The sequence below is a fragment of the Jaculus jaculus genome, chromosome X, assembly GCF_020740685.1.
Source record: "Jaculus jaculus isolate mJacJac1 chromosome X, mJacJac1.mat.Y.cur, whole genome shotgun sequence".
Classification (NCBI taxonomy): Eukaryota; Metazoa; Chordata; class Mammalia; order Rodentia; family Dipodidae; genus Jaculus; species Jaculus jaculus.
The window spans coordinates 1,113,542-1,128,839 of record NC_059125.1 but is presented as its reverse complement, the minus strand read 5'-3'; the positions used below and the strand labels follow the sequence as shown (position 1 = coordinate 1,128,839).

The 15,298-nt window shown below is 36.9% G+C and overlaps 1 protein-coding gene across 2 annotated transcripts in view; it reads left to right on the top strand.

Moving 5' to 3' along the window:
* Positions 1 to 15,298, top strand: part of Anos1 (anosmin 1) — a 178,688-nt gene that overhangs the window by 101,972 nt on the left and 61,418 nt on the right. For both annotated transcript variants that reach the window (XM_045140836.1, XM_004667903.2), the window contains exons 3-4: positions 6,437 to 6,499; positions 12,081 to 12,303. In XM_045140836.1, the coding sequence (XP_044996771.1) occupies positions 6,437 to 6,499; positions 12,081 to 12,303 (286 nt within the window). The remainder of the gene's footprint in view (positions 1 to 6,436; positions 6,500 to 12,080; positions 12,304 to 15,298) is intronic.

Sequence of the window (15,298 nt, the reverse complement as noted above, 5' to 3'; positions counted from 1 at the left end):
TTGCTGTGTTGTTGGGAGCCTAAGGATAATTCTCTTGCCTCTGCCTGAAATCTCCCCATCACACTGCAGGGATTCCAGAAGCCTGTCATAGCTTCAAGGGTTTTTTTTTTTTTTTCCCTGGTGTCTGGTGATTGAATTTGGGTTTGAACAGCAAATACTTTATCCCCAGCACCCTCCCCTATGTTATACTACTTCCTTTATTTTTAACTTCGATGTTTTTTTTTTTATGGACATACTTAGTATGGTTACATCATGTGTTGGTAACATCCTTGCCCTGGTCTCTGCCCCATTCTGCTGGGGCCCTCCTCAATGGGGTTGCTGGTATTTTCCATGGGGTTGTGGATTCTGCATTGTGGGAGCATCAGTGCGTTACTGGGGAGAGGCAATCCCTCTGGGCCTGATGTCACAACCTGCAGCTCTTACAATTTTTCTGCCTCCTTTTTCACAAAATTTGTGAGCTGTGTTGGGTGTGTTTTAAATCTATTTCAGTGAGGAGTTCTTAGGAGCCTCTGGATCTCTGCTTTTGTAGGTGCTGAGGATACTCAGCGTCTGTCTCCTTCACCCTGGTATTGTCAGGCTCACCATGGAGGCTACATTCTTGCTCATCTCCTAAATTCCTCTGTGGTTTCAGCCGGGGCTTTGCTGAAGTGTGAAGGGTAATTTAGCTAACTTCTGAAAAAGAAAAGCAAGTTCTACCTCAGAGAGTGAAGTTAGCACAAGTCAAAATGAGATAAGCGTTATTAACTTGAGAATTTGATGGATGTAGACCCTCTTTTAGCCAAATATTAGTGGGAGCTTGACATTGGGAATATAATCTTTGTCTCCATAGGATTCTGACCTTGTTTCCAATACCAGATATGGGTTCTTTCCCACTGAATAGATCCCTTAGCCAAGCAGAAAGCTATTGGTTACCCACCAAGGTTGTGTGCACTTGTGTGGACATCTTGTCAGGCAGGGTGTTTGCTTCTGAGTCACTTAAACTCCTAGTTGATGGGACCATCTCTTTTTTTGTCATATTATAAAGTTTTTTATTAGATATGTTCATATTTAGTAGGTAAACACCACATGTTCATACAATCCTTTCCCTCCTCCTGCCCCTTTTCTGAAGAGGCCTTCCTTGTTGGGGATGCAGATCAACTCCATGAGGTTGGTGGGTCATGTATTATGTTTTCTTAATTTTCATTTCATTAATTTCTGGTCTAACTTTGATTATTTCTTCCCATCTGGAGCTCTTTGGGTTGGTTTCTTCTTGTTTTTTTTTTCCAGTGCCTTTAGGTGAGCAGTCAGGTTATTAATTTGTGATCTCTCTGTCTTTGTAATGAAGGCATTTAGGGCTATGAATTTTCCCTCACAATGCCTTCTGTGTCCCATAAGTTTGGTACGTTGTGTTTTCATTATTATTCAGTTCTAGGAATTTTAGTTTCTTTTTTTTAAAGGCTTTTTTTGTTTGTTTTTATTTATTTGTTTGAGAGCGAAAGAGAGAGAAAGAGGCAGATAGATTGAGACAGAGAATGGGCATACCAGGGCTTCCAACCACTGCAAACAAACTCCAGATGCGTGCGCCCACTTGTGCATGTGGCTAACGTGGGTCCTGGGGAATCGAGCCTTGAACCGGGGTTCTCAGGCTTAACCGCTAAGCCATCTCTCCAGCCCTACAATTTCTTTTTTGAATTCTTCCATGACCCATTCATTGTTTAAAAGTGTGTTTAGTCTCCAAGAGCTGGTGGAATCCTTAATGTGTCTATTGTTGTTAATTTGTAGCTTTTAAAGCATTGTGATCTGACTGACATGATGCAGGAAGTTATTTCAATTTTTCTGACATTATGAAGGCATGCTTTGTGGCCTAATATATGTGGACTGTGTATTTCTTACATTCAGGTAATAATTCAGAAATAGCTAGATATTTACTATGGTTGGCATTTAAAGAATCATTCAAAAGGCTGGAGAAATCACTTAGTGGTTAAGGTGCTTGTCAGCAAAGCCAATGTACCCTGGTTTGATTCCTCAGTATCCACGTAATGCTAAATGTGCAAGGTGGCACATGCATCTGGAAGTCATTTGCAGTGGCTAGGCCCTGGTGCAACCATTCTCTTTCTATTCATCTGTCTCTTAAATAAATAAATAAAATATTTTAATCATATAACAGAAACTTCTTCTGGAAAGAATATTATATGTCCTATAAAATCTCCTAGTGTGTAGTTTTTCTTTTCATTTGACCTTCTGATCACAGAGATGAATATTAACACAATATTCATTATAGCTATTGGAATTTCTGCCAAGAAGTTTAGGGCTTTGAATAAAACATACTGAAGCATGTTAAGTGACCACAATTCAAAGCTTTGATTTCTTTTCCAATTAAATGATAGATATTGACAACATTTTTTTAAATGCTTGGACAAATTGTCCTTTATTAATGGAAGGATTTCATTAGAATACACATGTAATCACTTTAAGAGACCAGACACCACAACTTGGAGTCCAAATACTCAGCTTCGGGTTCTTTGTTATAGAGACACAGAATAAAGTAAGACACAATGAAATACAAAATATGAGAATTCTAAGGGGTAGTAAATCAATACCTTGTGGTAGCAGAGCTCAATGGGTGCTTTGTAGACAGTGAACATACATGCCTGGACAGAACTGTCAATTTTATGTGGAGGAGAACTTTGCCTTTTGTTTCTTATTGTGGTTGAGTGTGTTTGTGTGTGTGTGTGTGTAAGTGTGTGCACACGCACAGTGGGAAGGGTGGACACACACTTATCACAGAACACACGTGGAGGGTCAGAGGACAACTTTCATATGTCAATCTTCATCTTTGTGGTGTGTTCATTTAGATTTCTTCAGGTGTATAGTCCCAAGATGTATAGATAGGTCATGCGGTAGTTCTGGTTTTAGGTATTTGAGAAACCTTAAAATTGATTCCAGCAGTATACTAATTTACATTCCCATGAGCAGTATATATAAGTGTTCTCTTTTCCCACATCATTTGTTGTCATCTGACTCTTTTATTTATTAACATCTCATTTGAGTGGTCACCATTCTGTCCACCAGCTAGCTGGTCCACAAATTTCCTGGCATTCCCTGGTCTATGCCTCCCTTTATGTACTTCGTTTTATATGGATACTAGGGATCTGAACCCTGTTTCTCATGCTTACACAGCAAATGCTTTATCCATGAAGCCACCTCCTCAGCATCGAGGAGGGTTTTGTAAGGGAGAAATATAATAGTGGTGTTGAAGTAGAAGGTGTCTGTATAGTAGGAGCAGAAATGAGACCAGTTTTACAGGATACAATTCTTATAAGTCTGAAATTTTTGGTTAATCAGAATTTACTGGTTGGGCAGATGTATTTTTATGTCACACCACATACTTTATTCTTATTTTTGTATTTGTTTATTAAGGTTGTATGGATCTGTGTTATAAAAGCCAAGATTTAGGTTGACTATGAACAACCATACTGAATTGATATCACACTAGAAGTCACTGTTCACCATACCCTCTAACCCTCTAAACTAGGGAAGAACATTCTTGGGATTAGATTAATTGTTAGAAGTAATCCTCTAAATGCTTTTTGGGGTAGCATTTTTTTCAAAGACAATCTCACTAGTGTTGATTTTGGGGCTAGATAATTTTTATCACAAATAAGACTACCCTGTATAAACATGGATATTTGATAATTAGAACACCATCATTGAGTTTTTATTTTAAAACTCAGGAGGTGACTGGAACATAGTGTGAAAAAAATTGTACTATACAATCATGTCATCAGTGAATAGAGCTGACTTAACTTCTTCCTTTCCAAATTGTATCCCTTTTATTTCCTTCTCCTGTCCTATTGCTTGAGCTAGGACTTCCAGAACTATATTGAAAAGCAGAGGTGAGAGAGGACATCCCTGTCTTGTTCCTGATGTTAGTGGGATTTCCTCCAGTCTCTCTCCATTAAGTATTATTTGGGCTTTTGGAGCTTTGTATATTGCCTTTATTATGTTAAGATGTGAACCGGCCATGCTGATTCTCTCCAATGTTTTGATCATGAAGTGATGTTGTGTCTTGTCAAAGGCCTTTTCTGCATCTATCAAAATGATCATGTGGTTTTCATGTTTAAGCTTGTTTATGTGGTGTATTACATTGACAGATTTTCGTATGTTGAACCACCCTTGTGTTCCTGGGATAAATCCCACTTGGTCAAGGTAGATAATGCTTTTGATGTGTTATCTCAATTTTCCAGGTGTTAACTTACTCTCCGTTGGAGAATCTGCTTCTCTTTTTCAGGTAGACATATATTTAGATATGTAGGCTTCACATTTTTACTAATTGGAAGTTGTATGGAATGTAACAAACTAAATTACAAATTTGAGAATCAAATGGCCATGCATATGAATTTCTGTGGGAGTACACATGTGATATTTGTCTTACCAAATCAGGCTTATTTCACTTAAAATGACTGCCTTTAGTTGTATCCATTTTCTAGCAAACAACATTATTCATCATAAGGAAGATGAAATTGAGTTCCACCACATATACATATGTTACGTTTCCTTTATCTGTTGTTGGGCACCTGGGATGGTTGTTGTGAATAGTGCTTCAGTAAGCATGAATGTGCAGGTATCTTTGTGGTATGTTCATTTAGATTTCTTCAGCTATATAGTACCAAGATTTGTAGATGTCTAACTGGGTTATATATTAGTTCTATTTTAGTTTTTTCAAAAACTTTAATACTGATTGAAACAGTGTACTAACTTATATTCCCATTAGCAGTATATAAGAATATATATATATACTTATAGAGAGAGAGAGAGAGAGAGCAATAAGATATATACGTATAGTTCTGCAAACTTTATTCTCTGAGAGGAAACTCTCATATGGTAATCTATTACTCAAATTTGTGGACTTTTAATGAAATAACTAGACCGAGATAAAAAAAAAAACACTAATGCATTGATTAAGCTAAAAATCTCTTAATAATATATATGTATATTTAATACAATACAGTTGTATTATAAATACATGTATGATAAATGTCTCTGCATATCTTGATGCAACATGTGACTCTGACATTCGTTCCGACCCAGCTTCTGCAAAATTTCCCTGAGCCATGTTGGGTTCATTTTTGGTCTGCTTCAATTCTGAGGTGTTGGGAGCCTCTGAGGCTCTGGCTTTCTGATTTGGTAGGCATTGATTTTTCTCTGTGTTGGTCTCCTTCCCCCTTGTGCTGGTATCTGGTTCATCAGGAAAACAGCACCCCTGCTTGTTTCACCAATTTTCCTTATTTTCAGCAGTGGTCCTTTTGAGGTATGCTGGGGTGGCTCTCTCCTTAGGATCTGCATCTATCTGAAAAAGAGAAGCAGATTCTCCAATCCGTTAGCTCCAGGACAAACAAGATAACCCTTACTATTTTTTTATAGAGAGTTTAATAGGTGTAGGCCCTCTTGTAGCCCATGATTGATGGTAGCTTGATATTGGAGAGTGGGCTTATGTTTGGATATGATTCTGACTTGTTTCTCAGCTCCAGCTATGGGTCCCGTACCACTGAGAGGATCAGTTATCCAAATCAAGAGCAGTTGGTTCCCCACCATGGCTGTGCGCCACTATTGCACTTGTGTGGGCATCACACCAGGTTATTTGTTGCTTAGTAGGTTAGACCATGAGTTTCTTGGACAGATATTGGTCATTTCCCCCAGTCGCCCATGTAGTACCTTCTGGCACTAGATATGCTGACTGTCTGGGGACTGACTCTCTCCTGGCTTCCAGCCATGCCGTTCCATTTTACGTGTCAGCTGCATTTGGTGTCTTCAGCAATAGGGTCTTACCACTAACCTTTGGTGTGTCATCAAGTACTCTGACAGAATTCTGTCATTCTTTTAGGAAACCTTGTAGGTTTCTCTGATCAAAAGCTCATTGTGGATGATAGCCCCATGCTGGTACTGGGAGTTACAGGTCAGTGCCCACTAAGAAAATGCGGAAAAATGTAACTAATATACAAGAGTTAGAGAGGAGAGAGGGGGGTGGGAGAGGGATAGGCAGGGAGGAAAGATGTAGAAGGTTCATATTTGACTTGATCCTACCCTCTCCAGTGTCTTGTGGTTCAGGTGTTTCCTGTAAGGGCCTGGTGAAGGTTCAACCATTTGGTCTGCGAGCGTATATGGCCATACCACCCTGAACTCGTCTGATCTCAACATGTTCTTTTCAATGAACATTTGTTATAACTTGCTGCAAGGCTGTATAACTTTTCATTTTTGATTGTGTTGAAATACATTTTGGGGGCTCTTTTCTGTTGCATTCATATTATACCAAGTTAACATGATCTGTTTAAATGATTTGTTGTGTTTTCTAAACCCATCAAGAAAAGCAGGCAAAATTCAAAGCTATGTCAGCAATGGAAAGCTCTTTACCCCTTTCTTTTTATTCTTACCCATAGCTTTTGTTTCTCTCTTCCAGTGCCTGGAACCCTGTAAAGAACCAGGTGACTTGAAAAAACATCAGTGTCAAAGCTTTTGTGAGGTAAGAGAGGTGTCAAATTAGTTGTATCACTACACATACACAAGTAGATGCTCTTTAAGGATACATCTACCTGCAACATGGCTATTCTACAGGCGATTTACCTCAAGGTTTTGAAATGCTTATAGCATTCAGGAGAAGTGGTCCACATTGCTGACAATTCTCATTGGTCCCTCTGTTGCTCTCTCAATCCTAGGTATAATGTATATCTACTGTTATCCATGCCAGAAGCATCTTACTCCACCTATATTATCAGTTTCGCTAGAGCAACACCATCTACCATCATTGACAATGATGAAGAGAAGAGCTGCTTTGAGGAGCTGTCTCCTGCTAGCCTCGTTTTGGCTAATGTATAGTCAGGAGCATATGCAGCAGTCAAATCGAAAAGTCCTTTCATGTATTTCTTTATCCCTATCTGAGATGCTGGTAATAAGACAGAATAGCATATATCATGGTTTCTGTCCTCTCCTAAGGGACTGATGTAATATCTATCTGTTTTATTAACAAATGCAAACTTTTATTGAAAGCATTTGCATTCAGTTGAATGTATCTCACAGGTTACATAATGGCAGATAATACATAATTAGGTAATTGTGTAAAAGTTACCCAGAAGCATAGTTTTGCTTTGACAGGTACATTGTCCTTTTTGTTGTGCATATCCATTTGTGATATGAGTGCATGTATGTGTATTTGTGTACATATAGATGCACATACATATGTGAGCACATGATAGTGCAGGCCAGAAGTTGACATTGGTTATTATCCTCAGTCACTTTCCACCTTAGTTTTAAAATAGGGTCTGTCACTGAACCTAGAACTCACCAGTGAAACTATACTATTGGGGCCAGCAAGCCCCAATGATCCTCCTGTCTCACTCACCAGCACTGGATTATAGGCATACATTACCTTACCCACCATTATAAATGTGTGTTCGAGATCCAAACTCAGTTCTTCATGCTTGCACAGAAAGCATTTTATCTACTGGGCAAAGTGCACATACCCCAGTACAGTATCTTCATAGACTAAACTGAAATAAAACACACTTAATAAAGTTTACTTATTCAGTGCAAATTTTTTGAATGCTTGTATAATATGCCCAACTGTTAACTGCAGATAAGGCAGTAAACAAACTGGACACAATCTCCACCTTCCTTAATATTTAGTTTTCCTTCATGGAGAAGTCACAAACTAGAAATTGGATAAATCTGACCTATTACAAACCTGAAAATTAACTCACCATGGGAATTTTAAGAAATTCCTTTATTTATGTTTTATTGATTTAATTTATTTGAGAGTAAAAGCATGAAAGAAAGAGGCAGATGGACAGAGAATGAAAGAAAGAATAAAAGAAAGGAAGGAAGGAAGGAAGGAACAATAAGAGAAAGAGAGGAGAATGGGTATGCCAGGGACATTAACAATTGCGAATGAACTCCGGAAGCATGCGCTACCTTGTGCATCTGGCTTATGATGGGTACTGGGGATTTGAACCTGGGTCCTTAGGCTTCACAGACAAGTGCCTTAACCACTAAGCAATCTCTTCAACCGGTTTTACTTAATTTTAAAGGCTAAGGCTATGGTTCTTACTATTATTGTTTTGTTAGGAAAATAAACAATGACTATGAAAACATCATATTTCTAAAGCTTACAAAACTATTTCAAAGTAGCAAATGACATTGGTTGTTTATTGTATGTGTTAAAGGCTGTAGGTCCTAGCTCTGGTGGGTGTTTGACTTGGTTAATGATTCTAAATTGTCATACACATTCATAATCTATATTAACACCTTTAGATCAAAATATCTAATTCATAGACCTTTGTACAATTTATGTATACCAATCATACATAAAATATGTTAAAATATACATACATAATATAATACATAAATATGTTAAAATATGTTTTTATGGAATCTTGATGATCAAGATTGGCTGTATTGTTTGATTTGTAATTTAATTGTCCCTAAATATCAGTGACTCTGGGCTGATACAAAGCCAGATGTAAATGCAGATCATTTACAGGCCTTCTTGCTGGAAGACCATTCTGTTGCAAAAGGCTGCACCCTAGGTATCTTTTAGATAGGCCATTAGTAGACATAGCCTGCATAATCCAATCCAGTCCATCCTTCCCAAAGAGACACATGCAAAGAGCCTATTGTCATGAATCTAAGATTTCCCATGGCAAATGTCAGACACCAAAGGGGACTCAATATTCAACTCTTATTTATGAGAGAGAGAGAGAGAGAGAGAGAGAGAGAGAGAGAGAGAGAGAGAGAGAGGGAGAGAGGGAGAGAGAGAATGGGCATGCCAGGGCATTCAGCAGCTGCAAATGAATTACAGATGCGCACACCCCTTTGTGCATCTGGCTTACTTGGGTCCAAGGGAATCAAACCTGGGTTCTTTGGCTTTGCAGGCAAACACCTTAACTGCTAAGCCATCTCTCAAGCCCTTTTTAAAATTTTATTTAAAAATTTTTTGTTTATTCTTATTTATTTATTTGAGAGCGACAGACAGAGAGAGAAGGAGGCAGATATAGAGAATGGTCACGCCAGTGGCCTCCGGCCACTGCAGATGGACTCCGGACGCGTGTGCCCCCTTGTGCATCTGGCTAACATGGGTCCTGGGGAATCGAGCCTTGAACCAGGATACTTAGGCTTTACAGGCAAGCTGTTAACACTAAGCCATCTCTCCAGCTCTTATTTAATTTTTTTTATTTAACCCTTTTTCAATGGAAATGATTATGTTGTTATATTTGTTTGGCCTCATGTGTTTATTTTCAAGATTGTGTCAGTTTAATTGTATTTTTTTTAATGTGTATATTTGCAAATTACAGTATGCAGGGCAAAACTACCTGCTTATTTATTTATTTTAGTCAGAGTATCAGCTTAGCCCAGAATGACCCAGAACTCACTCTGTAGTTCAAACTGTCCCCCTGGCAATCCCCCTACCTCAGCCTACTTACTGCTGGTGTGTTAAGATTATATAGATTATAACTAGCCTCCTTCTTTTTTCCATAAAGTTTTATTTATCCATGGATGTTTTTTACTATAACAGCTGAGTTGCTGTGAAAAATTATATGACCTTAAGGTTGAAAAATTGTACCATTTAGCCCTTTTCAGAAAACTTTCCAATTTCTACTCTAAAGAAAAAAAAATAATAATGGTTACATCACAAAAGCTAACTAAACAGATAGACTTTAGTTGTCAGCACCCATTTATAAACATAAAGAATTGTTCCCAATAATTTATTGACAAAATTATTCATACTTTATGGGAGAGAGTTTTGGAGACAAGTTAATCATACACCTGGAAATGGTTCTTTGCTTCCTCAAATGATGATCTCTATCACTTATAATTTTATTATTTTTTTGGTAATTCTACTTTCATCATTTTGAGGAAAATAACAAGTAGGTAATGATACTTTTTAAATGAAGCTGTTAAATGTTTTGTTAAAACAGGAAAAAAGGCAGAGATCTTTCAGGAGTTTCTCTTGGCTGGGTATGGTGGTGAAGGAGAGAGCAAGAATTAATTTTGTTGAATATTTACACATAATATGATCATATGTATTCCTTAATGATGAAATATTTATCATTTAGTCCAATATACCTTAAAGATATTTGCCTATACCATTTATCTATCCCTCTTTGAATGCATAAAGGTATTCTGCCCAGTGTCTAATAGAAAGCACATAGCCTTTCAGTAGTATTATTTCTTAGTTTGAGGAAAAATAAAAGCAGAAACAAAAAAATGAATTAACACAGTAACCATATTTTCCAAAATTTTAAAGGGTAGCAAAGGTTAGTAAAATATTTCTATTTATGTGATTTTTAAAATTATTCATATAAAAGGATCTGTAATGGAATAATTTACATATATTTTACATTAATAATTTTCCATATTGGATGGCTAAAGTTGTATAAATAAGACAAAGTATGTTTAGCACATCTAAATCATAGTTATATGTATTTTGTTTTGCTTACTGTAGAGTTTTATTTATTCTAATTAGAGCCCCTGAATATGGCTATTCTGTTGAGTCCAGATTGTAAAATGTTTGCTTAAGTTAAAAACCTTAGAATATTTTTACAAATTCTAATAAGTTATATTTTCTCCCATGTACATAATCTTAATAATACATCTAACAGGAGTATTACTCAAGTTATTACACTTAAAATCTAAGCACTTTTGTGCATAGTTGGTTCAAAATGCATACTCAAAAGAGTTAAGAAGTCCTATACTGATTCCAGTTCTTAACCTGAAAGTACCAGGATGAAATTTAGTGTCTAGTCACATTGTGTAAGAAGTTCATGTGGATTAGTGCATATAAAAATTTTGTAAAAGTTACAGAAGAATTGTAAAATGTTAAATAGTAAGCCTGCACTAATGGCAATTTCTGAATTCTTATTGAGAATAATAATGCTTAGATCTTTGTATGTGTTATTATATATAATATCCATAATGTTAACTGTATTATTTAATATCACATGCCAGTATCAAAACCTTAAGTGGTAAGCCTTTAATCCCAGCACTTGGGAGACTGAGGTAAGAGGATTGCTGTGAGTTCAAGGCAAGCCTGAGACTAATTTCATGTCAGCTTGGGCTAGAGCAAGACCCTACCTTGCAAAAAACAGAATAAAAGAACAGAAAAAAAAAGAAAACCTTAAGTGTTTGAATAACCATATTTGTTTTAATTTTCTCAAAATAATCATCAACATCATTAGTAAGCACATATCAGAAAAGAAAAAATATATGATATACTAGTACAGAACAACTCTCACATCAACTGGAATGTCTAAATGATGGTCATTTTTATGCTTATTTGGGAACAAATGTGTCTGATGTCTTTTTGGACACTTTTGTTATTATTATTTATTTTCATTTTTGAGACCTTGTCTCATTTGTAGCCTATACTGACCTCAAACTCTCCATGCAACCCTGCTGGCCTTGTGCATGCAGGATCCTGCAGTATCAGTCTCTCTAGTGCTGAAATGGATCACCATACCCAGCTTTATTTGTTTTTAATTCTGCCTTGTTAGATGAGTGAGGTATGAATGGCTGGAAATGCCAACTCTGTTTTATGATTTTTCATATGTGAACAAGTTTGAATCGTATTGACTTGATTATACGATGGTGAAAACTAAGTTACTGTGATTTTCTAGTTAGAAAGCAATAAACATTTGCCAACTTTAACTACATTTTTTCTACTTGCAAATCTCAGTGTGTGTGTGTGTGTGTGTGTGTGTGTGTGTGTGTGTGTGTGTGTGTGTGTGTTGGGGCCAGTGTATTTTGTAGTTTCATTCTTTGCACATAATGTGTACATTTATTGAAAGAAGAAAGTTGGCAAACATTGCATGATTTTAGCAATCATTTTAGTATACTCTTTTGATTACTAATTTAGGTCAAGAACTAAACTTGAAATTTCATACCAGTGAAATAAAACATGTCTATCCAGTTAATAAAAAGTGAACAGTGAAATATCACTTAGAGAAAAAAGAGCTTTGAGAACTGATGATGCCTTAAAGATTTATAAACTGTTTTTAATTAACTAATTGTAAATTTGTGATAATTTAATATTCTCCCTCTCTCTGTCTTAGGCTCTGTTCCCTAAGAAGAATTATGAATGCTTGACTAGCTGTGAGTTCCTGAAATACATCCTCTTGGTGAAGCAAGGGGAGTGCCCAGCACCTGAGAAAGCCAGTGGATTTGCAGCGGCCTGTGTGGAAAGCTGTGAGGTTGACAATGAATGTTCTGGGGTGAAGAAATGTTGTTCTAATGGATGTGGACACACCTGCCAGGTGCCCAAAACCCTGTACAAAGGTAAAAAGCAAAGTTGAGGATACAGATAAACCTTCACCTGTGCAGGAATTAGCTGCTTCCCAGGGAACTATGTTAGTCAGAGATGTGAAAAGTCCAAGAAAATATAAATCTTCACAGAAATTTGTTTTGTATATACAAATAGCTTTAAGTACTCATGGAGCTGGGCGTGGTGGCGCATGCCTTTAATCCTAGCACTTGGGAGGCAGAGGTAGGTGGATCGCCGTGAGTTCAAGGCCACCCTGAGACTACATAGTGAATTCCAGGTCAGCCTGAGCCAGAGTGAGACCCTACCTCGAAAAACAAACCAAAAAACAAACAAACAAACAAACAAACAAACAAACAAACAAACAAAAAAACGAAATACACATGGAAATTAGAGGTCAGTCATAATAAACTCAGAATGAGGTAGATAAATAGTGCATTGATGCCTTAATTTAACCTACAAGAAAGAAATACAAAATTCCAAAATCTTTTTCCCAGGAAAATCAGTTAAGGCATATTAAGTACTACTTTGGAATAAAAAACATTGAGATATCAGTAATAAAGACTGGGAATGAAGCACCCTTGAAAATTCATAATGAATGTGATCATGTTGTGGTTTTTCTGTTGGCATATCCAACAACAAAAGTGTCATTGTGTAGACAGTAAATATTTTGATAAGTATTTTGAGATTCTAGACAGAGGAATGAACCTCTTTCAAAAAATGGAGACTCAGGGCTGGAGAGATGGCTTAGTGGTTAAGTGCTTCCTGTGAAGCTTAAAGACACTGGTTCGAGGCTTGATTCCCCAGGACCCACATAAGCCAGATGCACAAGGTGGCACATGAATCTGGACTTCATTTGCAGTGTCTGGAGGCCCTGGCACACCCATTTTCTCTCTCTCTCTTTCTCTCTCTGTCACTCTCAAAAGAATTAAAAATGGAGACACATGTATGATACATTTCCCTACCTGCAATAGTTAACATTCAGAAGCAACCAACTTGTACTGCACTTGACACATGTGAAGTGCTTCCTTCCACTTTCTATTAGTGTGCTTAAGTCTCTTGTGCCAGCAGATTTGACTGTTTTATGCATAGTTTTACTAGTACTATGAAGGTCCACTAAGATTCACAAAATTCTCTCAAATTTTTGGCCAATTTTCAAGGGAAGTAGAATCAATTAGTAGAGAGTATTCAATAGATATTTCTTTCCTGTGCTCTTTCATTTCTAATACCTGGAAGGGCTTTTGGTTTATTTTATTTATTTAAAAATAGATACAAAGCTGGGTATAGTGGTGCACACCTTTAGTCCTAGCAATAGGGAAGCTGAAGTGTGAGTATGCCATGAGTTCAAGGTTAGCCTGGGGCTAAAGTAAGTTCCTGTTTGGCCAAAGGTTGAGGGAAATCATGCCTCCAAAAATAAATAATAAATAAATAAATAAGGAACAATACATTTTCAAGACAGATATAATATATAATTTGCCAGTAATATTAGTTTTGGATTATGTGCTATCTAACTATATTATTTATTTAGTTATTTATCCATTCATTTGTTCATTTATTTGAGACAGGATTTGCTCTGTGCCCTTAGGTAGCCTTGAATTCACAATGGAGTTCATGCTCACCTTGAATTTGCTGTCCTCCTGCCTCAACCTTCCAAGTAGCTGGAATTGCAGGCCTGGGTCAGAATACCCAACTTGGTAGAGTGTATGTCATGTCTAATACCATAATAAATAATTAATTCCTAGAAGTACTATACTTGTTTTACTGGCCTTCTCTCTCTTTCCTCTCTCTCTCTCTCTCTCTCTCTCAGTGGGCCCCCCTCCTTTGACATATAAAAGCCATCCAATAATCCTTTATTTTTATTTACTTATTTATTTGCCTTGAATGCTTGGAAACCTACCCAAAGAATCATGATCCAAATTCAGAATAATTGCTGTTTTTCTCTTGATACCAGATTATACCTCTTTAATGATTTTAATGGTCTTATTTTATACCTCTTCTTATTAATTTTATCAGATCAGCTGTTTAATGTCTCAGCCATTTGAATTTTTTAAAATTTGGAAAGATGGAAACCTTACCTGTCATTACAGATCAAATACTACTTTTTAGTATTTACCATAAATAGGATGGTTTTGGAATGGCCATTTAAAATCCTTTGTAAAACCCATAGAGTTTTTTAAAGTAGGCACTTAAAAAAAAGGTAACATATTGTGCTGGAGAGATGTTTTAGCATTAAGGTTCTTGTCTGCAAAACTTCTGCCCTCATTTGCTAAAACTGAGATTACAGGCTACCTCTACATGACTTGGTGATTGGCAGCAGAAATGTGTCCATTATCTGTTCCCCCCTTGTCTACCTCTCCTGCCATGTATATTTTGACTGCATCTAATTACTGGAATGCAATCTGTACCCAAATTTCTCAGAGAATGTCATTGTACTGTGATATACCTAAAAGATATGCCATTACTCTAGTACCATCACTGTTTTTTTTGACATTTGGAGATAATAACAAGAGAATAATTTTTCCCCACTGGACATGTCAATTACTTTGATAGTTGAAGTATTTATATTTGAAACTAAGTGTACATTGTGGAGGATGCTTAATTTTCATTGGGAAACTGATCAGATTGAGAGATTCCTTAGGAGATGAGTAAAGCACACCTCTGGATATGTCTGTGAGAGCATTTCCACACATTATTAACTAAAAAGGGGGAGCTCACTCTGAATGTGTGTGGCATAACCCAATGACCTCAGGTCCCAGATGAAATAAAAAGGGAAGAAGGAAGAAGCTTAATACTGTAGACCTTTTCTGTGTTTTCTAGCCACCACGAGGTGAACAGCTTTCCTGTACCACAGACACCCACAATCATGCTTTACCTTCATGGACTGAAGCTACTGGAACTGAGAGCCAAAGCAAATCTTTCCTCTTTTATGAATCATTTTAGTCATTTCTGTGCCCAATACCTGACAGGAAGCAGCTTAAAGAAAGAAAGATTCATTCTAGCCTACAGTTTCAA